The 19631-nt window shown below is 42.2% G+C and overlaps 1 protein-coding gene across 1 annotated transcript; it reads right to left on the reverse strand.

Annotated features, from left to right (window-relative positions):
• Window positions 1-342: 342 nt before the first annotated feature.
• On the reverse strand, window positions 343-19365 carry SLC37A3 (solute carrier family 37 member 3). Its single transcript, XM_054386618.1, has 14 exons — window positions 19265-19365; window positions 18248-18362; window positions 15628-15720; window positions 15054-15137; window positions 13703-13848; window positions 12391-12487; window positions 11247-11331; window positions 10016-10197; window positions 7420-7561; window positions 6299-6400; window positions 4326-4373; window positions 3242-3393; window positions 1480-1545; window positions 343-629 (listed from the first exon to the last, which is right to left on the reverse strand). The coding sequence occupies exons 1-14, from the start codon at window positions 19363-19365 to the stop codon at window positions 537-539; spliced, it is 1506 nt and encodes a 501-aa protein (XP_054242593.1). The 3' UTR covers window positions 343-536.
• Between the last annotated feature and the right edge of the window lie 266 nt (window positions 19366-19631).

Consider the following 19631-nt stretch of genomic DNA (forward strand, 5'->3'; position numbering starts at 1 on the left):
ATAGCAGAGGTCTGTCTGTGCAGAGATTTAGCAACAGTATTTTTAAAACAACTGGACAGTGCCAATTCCAACTAATTGGTTTTGCCCTTTCTTAAAGCTGAAATGATCATAAATACATGAAATGCACTGTACAATTTCACCTGCACAACAGAGCATAAAATGCATTTGCAGACAGCCTCTCCACTGTCAGTTATAAACAGTTGACCTTTGGTCAGGACATCCAGAAATAAATAGGGGTATAGCAATGAGACCACTCAACAGAAGACCCTAGTGTGACTGCTGACATGGAAGAGACTAGTAGGCCAGGAAAACCTGTCAGTCCCATGGATTATCTAGCTTGGATCAGCAGCTCCATGATGCAAGTGGTCTCAGGATGGGTATTTGGTACTTCAATATTGAGCTTTACAAAGGCAGGCCAATCAAGTCTTGCTGACCCATTTCGAATTAGTCCAAACCTGGAGGATGTATAAAACAAGTCTCCCAGAGTGCCCCAGCTGAAAGGTCTGCACAACAGTCCTCCCAGAGGCAAGCAGAAGTCACTCTGCCAGCCTTTGCAGGCGCCGCTCATGCAGCAGCAGTTTGATCTCCTTCACTATTAATGGTGAAATGAACAGGACCGTGGAGCTCGTCTGTGAAAGGAAGCAAATGCAGGACAGTTAGCACAGAGCAAACATAGCTGCAGCCATCCCGTGCTCCAGTGTGCAGGCCTCCCCAGAAAGACAGGTGCTAAGAGAAGCAACAACAAAGTAGTACAGCAGATGGAAGGACTAAGCTTGCAGGAAAACTCATACAATATCAGCTATAATGATGTTCTCTTCATAAAGAAGATGAGCTCTTCATTGCCACAACAGCCTTCTTCTTGGCCACCTCTGCTGCTCAGCAAAGTGGCCTTTTCCCTTGTCACTACAGATGCAAGGACAATTCCCAGCACTTCCAGCAGGTAAGAATGGGTGAACCATACAGCATTCACCTCTGCAGCAATGCTGATGAGATCAGGGCCTAAATGTTCTTCTCCCCCAGTGAGATACCAGGACAAAGCATTTTCATTTTACTTTCAAGATCATCACCTCTCTTTCTACTAATCTTCAAGAGCTAACAAACAAGCACCTTAACTTCAGCTCTCCGAAAATATTAGGAACTATGTATCACGGAAGTGAAGGAGGAGAAAGTCCTTCCTTGGAAGTTAGTTAGGTGGTATGAGCTTAAAAAAAAACCCTCACATGTGGGTATTCTAAGGTAGCTATTTTTGTGCCTCTGCCACACTCAGTTCCCATTGGCCAACACCTTTAAAGGATCCCAAACAAACCCATTTGATTCAGATATTCTGAGGCCCACCATAGACCACTTTGAAAATGGCATCAGAGTTCACAGCTGCTGCAGAAATAGATTGCATGTCCAAGTCAGTTTTCAGGTTTTCACAAAACATGTCTATTGCAAATTGAACTTTGACAAACACATTTTTAAAAGGAAATTTCTTACCATTAGAATAAAGAAATAGAAAACCCACATCCATCTCAGGTTCTCCTGGATCAAAGACACTAGATACTAAAAAGAAAGGGGGAAAGAAGTTATTAAAACTGGGAATGTAAGCATGAATCTAATTTTCTAGAATATGTGGGCTCTTAACACTTTAGACAGAGCTGGTTGCAAAACCTTCCAGCTGATCTTTTCCTGTCAGAAGAGATGACTCAGGACAGCAGTCTTTGTGTAAAACCCAGAGTCTCAGCAAAGCAGATACCACCCCGAAGCTTTACAGTAACTCACAGCAGCATAAAGACAGAACCAAACTACAGCTTCAAAGGGTGACAAATTGACTCTGCTGAATACAAGGTTTTTGCACAGCATGCTGGGACATAAGTGGATGTGAGCACTCTCAGAAGAACTAAAAGCTCTAGAATGGTTTATAAATTACACAGGATGCATTTTCAAGAGCTGTGCAACCACTAACTGCTTAACCCTTCATTGTAGGCAAGACACTTGAGACTACAGTCTGTTCTGAACTGCATCCTAGCTCAACAGGCCTGCAGAGGCTACAAAACAAAATGTCATTCCCTATGAGCAGATTAATAATCAGATGCTGTCCAAGGGCCTCCCTTCTTCACGACAGTAAGTTAGCACAGAACGGGAGTGGAATTTCTAACATCGTTGTCATGCGTTTGCTGTTGTTCACACACCCCCAGAATGACATCACAGTTGCCTCTGCTGAAATAAATGCAACATTAGAACGGGAGGCAGGTGGAATTTGTCAGAACTGAAGCCCCAGTTTCTCTGATGACATCAGTTTGAATGGTATGTGTGGGGGAAGACGGAAACACTGCAGACAATGCAAGAAGAACACGGAGTGTAACAGTGCACTGGAAGACGCCCACAAAACACTTGTAATTTTCCGTGTCTAAGGGAGCTAAGCAGCATCTTTCCTATGAAATACAGAAGGAAAGACTGCTTTTATCAGGCAATCAATGGCAAGAACAAACCCAAATCCCTTTCCAGAAAAAAGCTTGTATGCCTTGTCTGCATCCTTGGTATTTTATCAGCACTGGAGGATGCCTGGAACAGAATCACCTCTGATCTTTCTACTAAATCTTCCCCTTCCCAAAGTACCACTGTCTTCTTCCACATAGTTAAGACTTGTATTTGAGAAAAAAGAATGTCCCTAGTGGGCACACTGTCACCTTCCTTTTCTGCAACAGCCTAGCTTTCAGACCTCTGGCAGCATGCTGTAAGGACTATCAAAGCAAGTGGTGCTGGATTTACAAGGTGTAAAAATTATCTATGGATAAGAGCACAAATAACAGCAAATTTTAAATTACTTCATAAACACTTATAACAGGTATACAAACTTCACTTGATTATACAGTTAAATTGTTCTGTAAGCAAAGGTTTTACTATTACCTTGGAACAAAAAAAAAAAAAAAATCCCAAACAAGCTTCAAATATTTTCACTCCTTGTGAAGCTGACCTTTACTTGGTTTTTGAAGTTCAAGATATGAAGTCTGAAGTTTATTTGACTTATGAATGTGTTGTAGCATTAGCAGTAGGAATACTTAGTTCTTAATTAAATTACTTCCACTGGAAGTTTAACACACATATGCTCACTTAGTTGTTTCTTAAATACTTTCTTTTTAAAAAACATGACCTTTTCTCCAAGAAACTTTTCACTGAAGAATGAGCTACCACCTCTAACCACAGCAGACCCTCTGCATTCCTGTCCAAGACCTCTGTTTTCCTTTGGTAGGCTCACCTGGCCCACTGCAGCACCAATACTGCCTGTTCCATCCACAATTCCTGTAACTGTTGCCAAAGCCTCACTGCTGCCTTTCACCAGATCCTGCCGCCCCAGGTCAGCAGAAATTGCAGAACTGATCATGTTAGAAGGCCCTCCAATGAAAAATCCTGCAAGCACCAAGAAAATGGCCTTAGTGTAAAACAAAGATCAACACAGCATCTACCATGCAAAGCTGAGAAAAAGGATTAAGTCTAAGGACAATGATGACAGTCTAATTGTAGGTAGAAGAGTCTCCTCACAGCTGAAACATGTGGCCATGGCACACCTTGTGTCCTGGAGTATGCACACAGAAACTGCCAACAAGCACATTTTCCTCCAACACCAAATCTGAGGCAAAACTCCACAAGAGTCAGGACAAAAAGTGAATAGAGAAAGCTACTTTTGAACAGCATGCATATAGAAACCCTCAAGATGAAGGAGATTTAGACATATTTCTGCTTTGGAGTATCACACCCCCATGCTATTACCTCAGTCTCCAGGGACTGGTGAAGGAGGTGGAAGAGGGGGAAAAATTGCAACAACACAAAGTTCCGTATTCCGTAACATTCAGCAATGGAGTATTTGGGAAGAAAGGCTCTATTCATGCAAGCTAATCTTAATTCCATAACACTGCATTGTATGTCTCTTAGCACACACAGCTTGTGACCTCAGCACACAGGGCAGTGGGGTTCTGACAGACAAACACCCTTGAATTTGAGCTGCAGTTCATGATTTTGCCATATATACACTTCCTAGGATGCCAGAGCCCTGATGGGTATTTTGGCATAAATCCATCCTCATACAGAGCTAAGGCAGACCCCTTTAGTTGCACATCATTATTCTGTACAGTCTGTATCTCCCTCTGTAAGGCAGTTTTCCTACAGCTGTACTCCAACAGAAAGAAAAATTTGTCCCCTTTTACTCTTTTGTGCAAAACCAGGAGAGATGGCAGCACACACAAGTGCATTATCATCTCCTGAGGCTGGTGTTCCTGATTTTTCTGCAGTGTGTATCTATAGATATACAGCTACTAGCCTAACAGTGACATTTGATAAAATACCTGTAATGGCCATGATCACAGCATTGATTGGTTTGCTGTTAGGAGAACCTGCAAGAGAAAGGCCAGATGAGTGTAAAACAAATGGACTTGAGAAAGCCACTTATTTAGGATCAGAAAAAAATCATGCAAACAAAGTTTGAACTGCCTGTTCAATTAGCTGTATACTGACAACAATAGCTTCTGACTAGAGACTTCTGCAGAGTCTTACTTAGAGATCAGAGTCCCAGAAGTCTCCCTACAGCACGTCACAGTAGAAAAGTCATTATCATTTTGTGCCCTGTTTCAATATCAAATCTGCCTGTCTCTAGGTTCTAGCCTTTGTTATGCTTCTTTCTATGATATCGAGCTTGTGTTTACCCACCTTGAAAGTACATTTGAATAGTAAGAGAATCCTCCCTGTCTCTCTGGGGAAGTCAGACCCAACTCAGTCTCTTCCACTATAAAGTATTCAGCACTTGAATCACCCTTCCACTCACTCTGAATTTTCCAAAATATTTTTTTGAAGTACAGAGATTAGATCTGGAGGTAGTAACGCAGCAACAGTCTAAATGATGTCACACAATAAAATAATGCAAACCCCCAGATCCTCGCTCCTCCTTACGCAGCCGGGTTTGGGTACCTACTGCTTCTGCTTGTCCTGCTAGGAGCAGCATCATATGGTGTATGTGTAGATGGCTTTCCACTACAGTCTCTCAGTTGCTGTTCAATTGCTGGTTTTCCCCATACCTCAATTCCAGGCATCACCTTACTCACTGCTTCAACTTAAGCCCTGCATATGGTCAAGTTACCATGCACGAGGCAAGCTGTAGCCCTCTTGACATATTCTCAGGCCATTACTCTTATGTGCAACATACTATGAGCATGAAAAGGTTTCCTGGTTTGGCTGATGGAAATTTAATTATCAAACTGCAGTAACTTTGTATTGTCTGTCTGAGCCTTCTGTATCTAGCTGGACAGTTAAGCAGAAGACACAGCAGAAGACATCTGGACCTGTGGCTGCTCTGTTATCTAGAACAAACTTTGAACTTCGTCAGCAACGATTTTATATTTACTTCAAATGTGTTTTGAATGTAATGAGATAGTATGAGAGCGTACAAAACTCCATTGAACTCCACCAAACCCAGTCCTTGCTTTAATTATTATACTATAGTGACCTTACTTTGAGACAGCCTGAGTAAGCCAGCCCACTTCAGAAAGGCACACATTCACTGTCCAGTTCTGACAGCTATTTCTGTCCACAGATCTCAAAATGCTCTACAAAAGCCAGTCTGTATGGCCACCCCACTTCAGAGGAAGACACAGAAGTGAAATGACATCCCAGTGAGTTAAAGCACTCTGGTACCACAGGGCACCATGTCTGAAGACATGAGACTTACCTTTAGAAAAGCTTCACAGACGTTTCATAGAAATGAGATCTGACTGTCTCCTACTCAGTTTTCCTGACAGATTCCTTTCAATTGCCAACCACCGAGAACTGTATCTGTTACAAAAGAGGCAGAAACTCTTCCACTTCGCCACTTACAGAAGCGTAAGTAGTGAAGTCTAAGAGCTTCTGCCTCTTCGTAGTGTGTATACATATATATATATATATATATACACATATTTTCGCCAGCACAGATCTCCATTGATTTTCTTTCCTCTTACTATATGCACCTGAGATTTCCTGCACTGCCAGTTGTGATGCTGACAGAAGGACAATACCAAAAATCTCACTGACACTGTGGAGGATCAGTACCATAACTCACCAGTGCAGAGAAATCCAACCACTCAGCTAATTCTTTTCCACCTCATTAAGCAGAGAATCTATTTCCTTCTGTGCAGTGCTACACTTCAGACAAAACAGACCAATAAGGTACCACCCTGATACAGAAGCAGTTTCAAGACCAAAAGATATAATTAGAGTAGGCTGTGCTCTGGTACTCTAAGTACCACCAAAAGAACCTCTTCTCACTGTGCAGCAAAAGCATACTCACGGCTGTATCCAAAGAGAGAGCCTACAGCAAAGAGCAGGCTAATTGCTAGCACTGGGGCTCTCTTCTGCAGCACATCAGAAATCAAGCCCTGGATAGTCCCACCTGCAAAAAAAAAAAAAAAAAAATCATAGTCAGACTCAGGGTGCTAACACTTTGAACAGAACTCATTTCGTCCTCTTCCCTTCTCATGATCATACACTCTTTCTAAAACCCTGAAGAGCAGATCTCCTGCCCTTACTGCCCCAGAAACAGAGACAACAGTAAACTTAAACGGCTCAGAGAAAGCGGGGGAAACTACTCCTACTGCTTTTCCCAGGAATTTATTACTACATTTTTACTGCCACACAACTACCCAATGCTCCTGCTTTCCTTTTCCTTCCCCTATAGGATCACCACAACTCTGGATGTAAGCAAAGCTGATCATTGTGGAAGTTCAGGAAAAGGCAGCTCCTTTTCACAGGGAAAGCTGTCACACACAGGGGCCTCACATTCCCTGCTTTCTCACCTTCTCAGGGGAGGTGCAACTAATTGCAACAAACGACAATATCTGGCAAAAGTCACCTCATGCATCACCTTTATCTCTGTAGAAACTGCTCTGCTGGTAAAAAACACAATGTTGAGAAAGCCTAACATAGAAAAGGCCACAGAGGCAAAAAAATTGACCCTGAACAGACCAAAACAAGGATGTCTATTCTAGGAAAGCTAACTGGACAAGGTAATAAAGCAAGAAACCAAGCACAGGAGTGGAAGTCTAAACACATATACAATATGTTCTTTATTCTGGAGTAACAGGGTCAGATTTTGCAACCAGCAGAAACAAGTGCAATTACATTTTATTTCTGAATACAACACAGTTACGCCTGCTCTGCTGAGATCTGTTCTGAGTTTTTAAAAATACAGAACAGAAGGGACAGTTCAGAACCCAGTAAGTCCAAATCTAAACTCTCCCTCAGGGGTACCTGTCAAAAAAGAAGTAGCAAGTCACAGGGACATCATTTTGTACATGGCACATAATTGGGTTTTTCATATATTCAGTAAACAGATCCTATTAAAGCTGCCTATTCTGATCTGTGTCCACTGCAGGGCAACTGCAGGAGTATGTCATTCACTTGCTCACTCACCTATGATTCCTCCTACATCATACCAGATTGAGAGCTGGTCAGCTTCTGCTTCTTTCCATCTAAAGTTGTTGCTGAGGTAGAAGGGCAGCCAGAAGAAGAATGAGTAATTCACCATTTTCAAGCAGGCATAGGCTAAAGAGTACTAGGAACAAAGAGGGTCAAGCAAGCAGTTAGCACTTGAGAAATGCAAACAGTATTTCTGCTTCCTCCCATAAAGGTCTGTATCAAGTTAAGGCTTTCGGGGGAAATGTTTTTGCATTTCACATAAGAAGGCAGCATTATGAAAGCTTAATGCTGAACATCAAAGGGAACCCAGGAATACAAAAATTACTGTCTGGAAGGTCATTTTCTTTTCACTGAATGCAATGGGTTAAAACACTTTTACTGTAATCTTGACAGGAAATGACACCAGGCTTCAAAAAGTGAAGGAAATTTAATTCACCTTCTGAAGAGAAGGGAGCCAACCATGTGCCATGAAAAAAGGTTGAGATTCAGTCATCTCTGCAACATTCTGAGAAATGTTTCGTGAAGTAGTTCCTCTGTGCTACCTTTCACTGCTCAGAAGGCTCATCTGCTTACACTACTAGAAGAGAAAGTTTTGCTTATAATCCCTAGGCAAGTATTCCAGGACACAAGATGAAAGGTTTGGCCAAAGCTAAGTACATGCTTCCAAACCCAACAGCTGAGAATGCTCCTGCTTTTGGAAGCTGAGTGCAAGTTCTCCTTTGCTAGCATGAGGTCTCCTTTAGAGATTTCACCTGTGTGGTAAAGGTTTGTTCCCTGGGATTGCTGGCCTAGCATGCAGCAGGACAAGGCACACTATCTCAGCAAGGCCTTCTGATAAACACTGCCATAGCAGTTCAAGAAATCCGTATTTGAAGAGGTAAACAAAGATGAAGGCAGAGAAAAGACCCTGTTAGTATCACAGGTTTTCAGACTGTATGCATGTGTGTATGCACACATTTGTGTTTGAATTTCAAACAGCACATCACCCCATTTTTATTTCTGAATTTACTTTATTCTGAATTTTTATTGTTTCAATAGACACACATCCTTTTCTGATGTATTATTAATGCTTTTTCACTTACAGGACAAACTCTACCATCCATTTAAGACGTTGGGAAGTTTGGTAGAATTCTCCTGCCTCTGGATGTGAGAAGTGCACTGTACAAAGCAATATTTATTACAACCTGCTTAGAACCTGTCTACCAGATTGAGTGATTAAACACTGAGTTTCTAGAGGCTCAGGGGAAAGCTGTCTGTACTAAAACTCCTTCACCCCATCACTCAGCAGCAGAAAAGAAGAACTACAAGAATAATATGTCAAAGACTTTGTAGATCTTGACAAGGCTTTAGAGGTTCTCTTGGTATTTCATCTCTTGCTGATCTGACAGCATCCTGGTTTGGCTGAGTACTGATCTGACACCTGATAAATCTTGAAGGTTTTCATGTTGCTGGGTTAATGCACAAAACACGGAACACGTCTTCAAAATCCTAAGTAGAGCAACATCAGTGGTGCAGTACCTCCCGATGTTCTAGCTACTGAAAAAAAAAAAAGCTATAAATCAACTGAGGCAGCTCCCACCACTAGGAAATTTTGCCTAAAGGTTCTTTGTGCATCAGTCCATTCCTAGCACCACTAAAACTGAGCCATAATTTGTAAGATATTTAGCCAAGGACTCAAGATGGGTATGTGCTGTTCCGCCATCCGTCAACCAAGGTCTTTACAGCAGAACTGTGATGTCCAGCACTCTAAATACTGACAATCCACCCATCCCTTATAGATTTAATGTTGCCTTAATCACAACAACCAACAGGTTTACTCATTACAATACTGTCCCTTCAATACTTCTGCTTCATGATCAAATCCAGAAAGTTCACACTATTACTGAGTCAGCCACTCTAGCCCATTTCTTGCACTGGTTCTAATATTCAGGGGCCACACAGCCCACTGACATAGAAAGTTAATGTTGTTTTTAAGGTTAATTTTCAGTGGAACCAAATCCATGAATCAGACATGACTGCTGATACAGAAGTGCTCATACAGGGAACAGGATGGGGATACATAGAAACTGCATCACCAGTCCTTGTTTCCAGTTGTTTATAAAACCTTCCTACTTTGCCACACGTTGCATCATGCTGATTTAGGCTTTTCAGGCCAGCTTTCTGCTTTAGGGCAACTGAAAAAAGACAAACCCTAATATCAGTGCCACAGAGTTGTTTGTGATGCTCAGATGGCAGAAAGAAGCCCATTCCCTAGGGCAGCATGGCTACTTTCCCAAGAAAGCATCCTACCTTTGCTCATGGCCTCCCCTCTACAGTCAGAAAGGGATTACCCTTGGTTGGCTCATTATATGCACTAAAGGAAGCAGGAGTCTGATGGGAAGAGCAACATACAACCACATACCCAGACAGTACTATAATGCACGTGCACAGGGATAACAGTGCAAGGTTTTAACGTACAAGAAGTCAGATGCCAACAACTACAACGCATGATCCGTATATTAACAATGATGTGAACCAATGCTGACAACACAAAGTCAGCTTCATGTTTAACAAAACGTATTTAACAACAGTCAAGAATCTGTGTCCTCACCAGTACTACACCTGGAAGGCAACAAGCCTGGAAAAAGCCAATGGCCTTGGGCTGGTTGTCTGTGTCAGTTGCTTGAATTGAGTAATTCCGCTCATCATCATCTGCATCATCATCGCCCATTAATGGTCTGTTGGCATCTTCCTCCATCCTGTCATCTTCATCTGCTCCAAGTTCTGGGAGGCCTATATTTCACAAGGGATATGCAACAGGAAAAATGGACCATTGCCTGTTCATCCTATGCCCACTCTAAATGTATGCTCACCTCTTTTAAGCAATTAACCCTTCCAGCAACTCCCTTGCTCTCCCATACCTCCACTCTCCTTGGGCTTAGAAACTCTTCTAGACGGTGTTCTGCTGTGTCACCAGTTTCTACCATTTGTCTTCTATCATTCTGTCTGATCCTGGCACTGGTTTTGTCTGTTCTGAGTATCTGGCCATTAGTTGGAAGACACGTCAAATTAGAGCATTTTTTCCCCCTTATTTGGTGGTTGGGACCCTTGGACCTGTTCTCTTGAGCATAGAGACTGAGTGTACCAGCAACTACTCAGACAGCTGCAGCCTGTTAACGCCTCTGCTGAAACAGAAACCCTCAAAACTCCACTGTGCTTTCTGGGCTCCTGAGTGCTCCTATGAGCACTCTTTATGGTAGCTTTAGTGCTACCAACTTTATAGCCTTTGTAGGCACCTGGGAAACCTCCTCAATGGCCCTGTCAAAGCCTGAAAGTTCTTTTATTTTCCTGTTACACTGTAGCTTGCCAATCATTCATGTCAGAGAAGGACCATATCCCACCTGAGAGCTATTTAAGCAGCTGTGGGAGACCTGCAGATGAAAAGGACTTTCCCTTCCTGCTGCACAGCTAAGGGTTGCCATACTTTTCTCCTAACAACAGCCAGTTATCAGCTTGCCTATTGCTTTTTTAAAAAAATACCAATTTTCCAGGTGAAGAACAACTGATAATTAGGCAGATCCTAGTGGAGATGTTAGGGCCAGCCTGTATTGTTTTGCTTTTTTAAAATAGTCAGACCCTATACACGTGATGCTTGGTGGCATTTAGTGTGATCTTGGTGAGTAAAGCATTTGCTTTACTAAATATACTAAAGTGCAACTCCATTTTGTGAGAGCCCTGAGGACAAATGTTGGCACAACAAGCAGTACTTTTAGCACTACCTGGAAAGCTGCAGATCTGCTTTCCATGAAGGGACTGTAATGCTACAGCCCTCTTCTACTTACCCACTTCCTTCGGTGATGTCAGGAGCCCAAAGAACACAATGACTCCTCCAGCAAACTGTACTGAGGCAGTCACCAAGAAAGCATACTGAAAATAAATGAATAAAAGATTACTTCAGCCACACAGGTTGCTCTGGATAATGAGGGTTTCTTTACATTCCAACTTTGTCACAGAGTAAACACAGCCTCAACAACCCAGACTACTCCACAGAACTTGGGAACTTGGATCTCTACATCTCCTGAACAGACTTGGTTCTATCTAGGCTGAAAGACCACATTGAAAGAGCTGGTTTTGTGTACTGAGGTGACACCACCACAGATCAAGCTATATCGGAAGGGACTGCTCAGAGAGGGGTCAAACACCAAATTCAGACCAGGTTACTCAAAGCTTTCTTCAATCAGGTCTTCAAATCCTCCAAAGACAGATCCTCCAGGCTCTGGCCCCTCATTCCAATGCTTAACTAACTTCATAATGAAGCAGTTTTCCAAATACCCAGTTGAAATAGTCCCTGCTTCACTTAATGCCCACTTCTTTTCAACTTTCTCAACATGCAGCCCAGGAAACAGTCTGGCTCTGATTTCTCAGTAATCTTCTCACAGGCTTTGGAAGGCTGCTATTTGGTACCCTAAGGCTTCTCATCTCCAGGGTGACAAGCTCATCTCTGTCAGCCTGTCCTCATGGGCCACATGCTGCAAGATGATTCACTTATGTTCCCTATACTCAACTGCCTGTCTGCTGCATTACAGCAACACAGCATGTGCCTGGCCTCCTCCCAGTTACAGAAGCTATGCCTGTCAGAAACTCACCACTATCCAGCAGCAGTGACTCCAGTTAAGTGAGAACCTGTGATGGGTGACTGTGAAGAGCACTTTAGGCAACCCAGATCAGACAATGGTATACTACAACATTAGGGCTCTTCAATAATGTCAGTTCTGTTTACAGAGAAGACTCATACCCATTTCTCCCAACTTGGAAGGGTCAGGAGAGGAATACTCTTCTATTCTGCCTACTGCTCACTACCACAGAATTCAGGAAGATGAAACTGGATGCTCTGAGCCTGTTATCTCTGAGACAGGATAAGAAACTAGTCTCTTGTAACCTAATCAGACATGCAGTACTAGCTAGAAGCCAGACAGCAATACCTACCTCATAGCCGTATTTAAGAACACAGGAAGCAAGGAATGCCCCGAGGATATTTCCCACAGATGCACAGGCACTCCAGAGTCCAAACACAAACCCCCTCCTGCAGAAGGGAAAAAAAAAATTGGAAAAAGGCAATGAGTGGAGTGGTGACATTAGGAACAAGAGAAAGATACAACATCTGAGTGAACTTTAACTTATGAATAAAGTTGCAGCGTTCTCCCAGTTCAAAGAGACTCAAAGGTCCCTTAAAAACAGAGAGCAACTTGGGGGTATCAGATAAGCAAGGAATGTCTTATCCTGAAACACCCGTGTGTGGTGGTTTGAAACTGTCTTTTTAATTTTTCCTTGCAAAGTTCAAAACAGAGAAAGTGAAAGAATGTAAATAAGTCACTATTGGGTGTAAGAAAGCAAAATACTGATTGTTCTAAACACTTCCATTGGATAGATAGAAATGTTTAAGAACTATTACCCAAAACAAAGTAGGCATTCTGCACATTCTGCGTTCGGCAGTGGGGGCAGTTGCTGGGCTGTCTGGCTGCTGTTTTCTTCTTCTCTTCTGGCTGAAGATAACACACTGACCTTGGCAGCTAAGTTAACAACTTTCTGCTTAACTAACTCTGCTTCTCTGTCCAGGGGGGTCTGGGGGGGAAGCTCCTGGGAGAGGGAGGCCCCTTTGGGAGGGTCCCCTTGGGGGGAAGCAAAGGGAGATCGATTGTGCTTTTTCTGTTGATTGTATATATTTGTAAATGTTGTGAATTTTGTATATTTGTACATATTCATTGCATTTCACTGTAGATTTTAGACTCTGCTTGTAAATACAGCTTTTCATTTGCGTCCAGACTGAGCTAGCCTGGTTATTGTTGGTGGGGGGGAATTTCAGCTCACACCGACACACCGTGTTACAGCAGAGGTGAGCTGGCATCAACAGTGAGCTCTAGCCATAGCTTGTAAAACATACAAGAGACAGAGTTGAACTACAATAAGTCAGCTTCCATTCTATCTCTTTATTGGTAAATAGACAAAAATAGGTTTGCCAGCATCATGAAAATTCCAGTTCAGTCACTCCACACAATGGGATTTTTGAAGTTTGAACCTGTGCCTTCAAGTAACACAATTGGTGTTCACACCAAGTTGCATTGTGGCTCCAGAGAGGGGAAAAAAAATTAAAAATATATGCTTTCCTTTTTACTATTATATGTCATCCCATATAACTTTAATTCTGACTTAACAGTTGTCTTTTACAGTTTGAGAATTTTTGGTCAACCTACTACTCAGCAAGTCAGATAAGCAAGGCACTGATGAAAACTCCACTTACCCAGCTTTTCCAAACCAATTGCCCATGACAGCAACCACACAGGGCCAACCAGTGGACTGAAGTAAGCCATTCACAACCCAGAGAGAGCAGTACAACCACTTGTTGTAGAAATGTAACCATTCTGTGAGTGTGCCAAAGATGAATACCTAGAGAGGAAGAAAGTACCAAATAAAGAACAGAGGAGAAACTCTATGGCTACTGTCAAAAGTCAGACAAGACTGGGGTCCTAAAAAAAGGAGTAACACTGCAAGGAGAATGTGCCCCGCAGAGGCGAGGCCAGCGGCAAGCCTGGCATTGTTTAAGGAACAGCTCGGAGCTAACAGCACCCTCTGCTGAGCCACTACAGCACGGACTCCAGAGCCTAAACAACACCAGAGACAAATGTGCTGTCACGGCACTTCCACTCCAAAAGACTTTTATCTTCACAAACAGCAGCGTTACAGCAGGAGAGGAGACAGGACAAATACTTCCAGTAACCAAACTAAAAGGACAGTAGCCTCTTGATCTGCTCTTGTACTGACATCTGAATCCACAAGGCTCTCCGTGCAAACATGAAACCCTCTGCAGTCATTTATCTTAGCAAAACCTAACATAAATTCTACAGCCAGGTCTCAAATTACTAAGAGCCCTAACCCAAACTAGCCAAAATAAACACACTTTGTGGCACGCTGTGATTGATGAGCGTTTGTGGTCACACGTTTGCAGAACGCAATTGGCCATAGGGAGGTTTGTAGCCACTGGGTAAATCGAAAGCACTCCACACATTTTACCCTGCTTTAATAAGCAGAAAACCACAACGAGATAAAACTGATTCACGCTTTTCTGCTGTGGCTTCGACCTGAGGAACCCTTTTGTTTTGAGTGGACTTTTTTTTTTTTTTTTTTTTTTGACACATGTCCTCCCAGCAATTACAACCTAAGGAAATGAATGCTTACTATTGTTAACATGTCCTTTAAAGAAAGAGAGCAAAGACTGTTCGGAAGCAAACGGCTTGATGACAACATATGTAGGCTGGGAGAACAGTTACCACTATGAAACAGTCTCAGTAAGTACAAATACACCAATCTTGTACAAAAGCTATTCGTCACATCTCTAGACAGTGCCTCAAACTTAGGAATTTCCTTCTGACACAATATCCATAAATAAATACTTCAGGAAGAGGTGAGTCATCTAGCATAGCTCCATGCTTTAGACAATGCAGTAAGGTTTTACACACAGACTTCTTAGGCCACTGAGGTACAGCTGCAGCTCATGGGCAGACTCACACAGAATCAGAGCCCCTTTGCACCTGAAGCAAAACCTCTCCAGAGCTTTAGGTATTTCCAAATCGTACTAGTATGTTCCAACTTACCACCAGAGCAGAGGAACACATGCCAAAAGACAGAACCCAGCGTAAATTCAGGCGATCCCCAACTATGCCACTGACAAAGAGACCCTAGGAACAAAACACTGCATTAAATAAAGCCACAAAGATTTGCATCTGTTATCTGCAAGAATTAAAATGATGTAGAAGGTCAATGTGATCCAAACATTGCTGTTATACAAACTTACACTTCGCACTTGCAAACTAACCACTTCTCCTGCCACCAAAGAATCTTGCTCATAGTTGTTCATTAAATTTCTTATTAAAAAAAAAAAATCCCAAATAAAACAGCTGAGAACTCCTGAAGAGAACTAACCTTCCTCACCACCCGAGACAGGGGTGTGAGAAATTCTGAAGTGATAATACTTCTCTTGCATTTGTTAACAAACTTCTCCACATGGGTGGCAGGCATGGGCAGAAACTGTGCTCCTGAACAAAGCTTTCTAATTGCATTAGTGCTAGGTAAGTCCAAGAAGATACTGTTCATCTCCTTCAGCTGTGTCTGTGATCATCCCAATAGCATTCAACCAAATCTAAGTGGCTTTGGGTTAGTTTTACTTACCACAGCATAGGAAAACAAAAAGATAGTGTCCAGTGTCCCCAGGAAGAGTGTTGCTTCTTCTGCATTTGGAAATAAATGGCTGCTGTTCCAGAGCTTCAGAGAGAAAAGTTTAACATGTTAACAGGGAGTGGCACAGCTCATTCAAGTCTTTCTTGATGGAAATCCTAACTGCAAAACAGAAGAGCATCTGACCCCAGCACCATACCATCCCCCCAACACTTTAATTATCAAATCAAGAACAATTCTGGCATTTTCTGCTACAGAAAATGTCCACTGCCACTTCATTTCACCTCTAAAGGGCAAGCTAGCACACCAGAAGTGAGAAATGCTCATTCCACCTAGATCAAGACAGACGACTGGCAAAACAAAACCTACTTGTAACAAGCATGCAACTGTTAGACAGCTTCTTACACAGACACACTGAGAAGCACCATAATGAATAATACAATAAAGGCATATTCTGTTTTATGTGCAGTGTCTCTTCTGTACTTATCTCTCTGTCTTCACTAAATGAATAATTCCCTTAAAATATTTGTGGCAGCACACATAGTAAGAAATGACAGCACAAATAGAAAAGAAAGAACACTCAAGGAATAAGGGGAAGAAAGACTAGTTGGAAACTATTTACAATGAACTGCAGTCACTAATGTTAATTTTCAAGATTACTCTGAATTTCCTTTTACTTTCAATATGCTAAAAAAAAAAAAAAAACAGGGAAAAAGACTCAGTTGTCCCTAAACTAAGATTAGTGCACCAGATGAATATAGCAAGCTTTGAGGATGACTTGAACAAATCAAGTTAATAAAGACAGTTTTCTTCCCTCCCCACCATCCTCCCACTAGAAAGCAAACAAATAAACCCAATCCAAACCTGACCTGTGGATGCACCTAACTCCAGTATCATCAGTTTGAGGGTAATTCTACCTCTTCAGGAGAACACCCTGTACAGACAACACTAATTACTTAGTTAAAAGATGTAGCCTATTGGCACAGCTTCTGCTTATGTCTCGTGTGTCCATGAAAACTAACAAATCCATTAAAAAAATACTTTTTGCCAATTCAGGACACCAATACCTACTTTACACTACTAGCTTTCAACTTTTAACCTGAGACCCCTAGAGGTCCACAAGCTATTAAGAATCTTAGAAACATCAGAGAATCAAATCTTTTGGCTTAAAATTAATTACAAAGTCTACACAAAACTCACAAATCTTTAGACTGAAAAGTATAGATCTAAGTTGTCCTCCTAATGAAATCATACTAGAGCCTACTCACAAAACAATTGCAAAACATTGTTATACTTGTAAAAAGTATAAAAAACAACTATTAGTTGTTAAAAAGATATACCAAAGTTCAAAGCTAACAGCATGTGACTTCTGTTCTATGAGTTTCTTAAAATACACTTGAGTGTTAACTGATGTAACCTCAGTTGATATCAAAAGGACCATGTGACCATTTTTCTTGATCACACACATACACCATCCAGCAAACACTAAATCTTTTATTATAGACAAAAAAACAAAACACCAAAACCAACCCCAATCCACCAGCTTCCAAGATATACTAGTAGTCTGAATGTCAGTTAAGGACCTAAATATAAGTATCTTGTAGTTCATTTTAGCATCCCTGAGATGCTTGCTCCTTTTTGTCGTGCTATGAAATCCTGAACATGTTAACAGGCCCAGTTCACTATTTTCACTTACCACAAAAAGTTCTAAGTCAAATGTCAAAAAGCCAATGATTTCTAATGCAGACAACACCCAGGCAACTGACTTGGAACTCCCTGGTTTAATAGATCTCATGGCCTACAACCAAGCTGGTAACATAAGATTTCTTCCCCTTGTCAAAAGCATCAGAACAAGCCACTGCTAAGAACAAGCCTGGCCCTAAAAGGACTATAGGTCGCAGCCAGGAGGTAGCTGTTGCATTCCCAGTTGTGAGATGCAAGCAGGATACAACTTCCTTTTCTGCAGGCAAACACTGCCAAAGCTCCCACCGCATTCACTGTAGCTAGGATTTTATAGACAAGGGGTACCAGATGTCCAGCATTTACGGAAATCAGACCTCTAAGATGCAAGACAAAATGCAGTTTTTCAGTATCAATTTCAGTTAAGCAGCTAGCACATTCAGATAGCTTTTCTCTCTCTCCTAACTCTGCAGCAGAGGCACTGCCACAGAGAAAGCCAAAGACAGGGTTTTGCAGAGATTGCTGTAACCCCATTAACTGCCTTCATTTATTGCCTCTGACATTGAAGAGAAAGGGTCTTTCTTTCCCCCTCCTCCATGCTGCTGAAAAAGACCTGTATTTCACAGAGACTTTCTGCTCTTCCTTCTATTAACTTTAATCAAGCCAACTTTCATTATAAGAGATTCTCTTGATGTTCCCATTTTCATTCAAACACACTGTAACTTCTTGAGAAGTTTTTCCCTGGGGACCACTAGGAAACTTTCCACCATCACTCGATGGTCTAGAAAACTACAGTTCAGGTACCTGAAGTTCCTGTGCACATTTTGAGTAGTTGCTCTGATGGACACTTAAAGGGGCCTCCTCAGCACCACAAGCTCAGCGCACTGGAAGTTACCCACCTTTCTTTGCACTTGCCTAATCCGTGAGTCCTTACCTCGTATGGCTGGAGCTCAGGAGCTGTACTGTTCAGGCAGGAAGGAGTCCACTGGCTGGAAATGCTGACTTTGACATTACTGAATGTCTTTCTGGAAGCATGGAGCAGTGAATAACTGCCAGAAAACAAACAATCGCAAGTTGGCCAAATCTTCACTGAAGGGCAGGTGGAAAAGGGTGTGACTCTCAATGCAGGTAACATAGCAGAGGAGTGGTAGTTTTGGAGAGAGTAGTCAGCAGTGGGAACCTCCAACTTAAGGGGTAAGCACACTGATTTTAGTAGGGAGTTGTGAAACTGGGTCTTGACTGCAAAGGACATCACATTTTATTTTCAAAAGAGGTGACCATGCGACAATAGCTACCTGAGGAAAAAAATACACCAAACAAAGAGAAGATGCACTCATCTGGCAAACCACCTTTAGTGCCCTTCCAGAGAGAGATTGGCTATCAGTGGCAGTATTGCTGTGAAGATCAAAGGATATCAGCAAAGTTTGTAAGGAGAGTATGGTATTCTGGCTGTTGTACCTGGTGCAACCGACAACCTTTCAACAAGCAAATGTAGAAGACCTTCAAACCTAAGCAGTAACATGTCTGGTTTAGAGGCCTGTCCACTCTCTGCAAAACAGCAGTTTTGGGAAAGAAGAGGATCCAAGAAGCAACAACAGCATGTTCCATCAGGCAGAACAGGCACAATAGTTCTGACATCAGGGTTTGCTTCCTTCCTCTTTTCAGATAATTCCTCAGCACACCTTCCCACATCCACCCTTCTCCAACAAACTTCTGCCAGCTTACACCTCTGGTGCAAACCCAGGTTGTGGTTGGATTCCCAGGGGCACAGCACGCTTGGTTCCACTACTGCGTGACTCCCAGACCTCTTTGTACAACTAGATTTTAAATTTCTTTTCAGGGCTCACAGACAAAGGTGAAGACTATTTTCCTACCTTGGTTCTCCTTTTTTGAACATGCCCTCACCAATTCATTGAGGTGAAAACTCTGTGCAGAGATACATTCAACCTACCTGAAGAAGGTCAGCAGGAACACAACAATATGATGGTGGGTGCAGTGGGACACAAGGCCTCTGTTTGCAGGCTGCCTCCGTAAGTTTCCAGGCAAAGCCATCCTCCTGGCAGCTCTATCCCTGCTCCTGCCCTTGACCACAAGGGCTGGATGGTGCTTAGGTCATTTTTCTTCTCACTTAAACAGGTGGGGAGAGAGAAAAAAAAGAAAGCACATATGAATTAAAACACATGTATGAAGTACAGCTGTGTTCCCCAAACAGCTGGAATTCAGCAGGAACAACTCTACACCATTCTTTCCCAATTTGTTTCACATTGTTACCCATGTCATCACCTACACATTCCTTGACACCTTCTACACCTCTTTGC

Source organism: Indicator indicator, chromosome 14 (genome assembly GCF_027791375.1).
Source record: "Indicator indicator isolate 239-I01 chromosome 14, UM_Iind_1.1, whole genome shotgun sequence".
NCBI classification, from domain to species: Eukaryota; Metazoa; Chordata; class Aves; order Piciformes; family Indicatoridae; genus Indicator; species Indicator indicator.

Bases quoted from the DNA above. Each gene is read 5' to 3' on its own strand.
- SLC37A3 (XM_054386618.1), bottom strand. From the start codon at position 19,365: ATGGCTTTGCCTGGAAACTTACGGAGGCAGCCTGCAAACAGAGGCCTT. The intron at 15,721-18,247 runs GTAAGGACTCAC...TTCTCTCTGAAG, and splicing joins CTGAGCTCCAGCCATACGAG to CTCTGGAACAGCAGCCATTT. The intron at 13,849-15,053 runs GTAAGTTGGAAC...CTTCCTCTCTAG, and splicing joins TGTGTTCCTCTGCTCTGGTG to GTATTCATCTTTGGCACACT.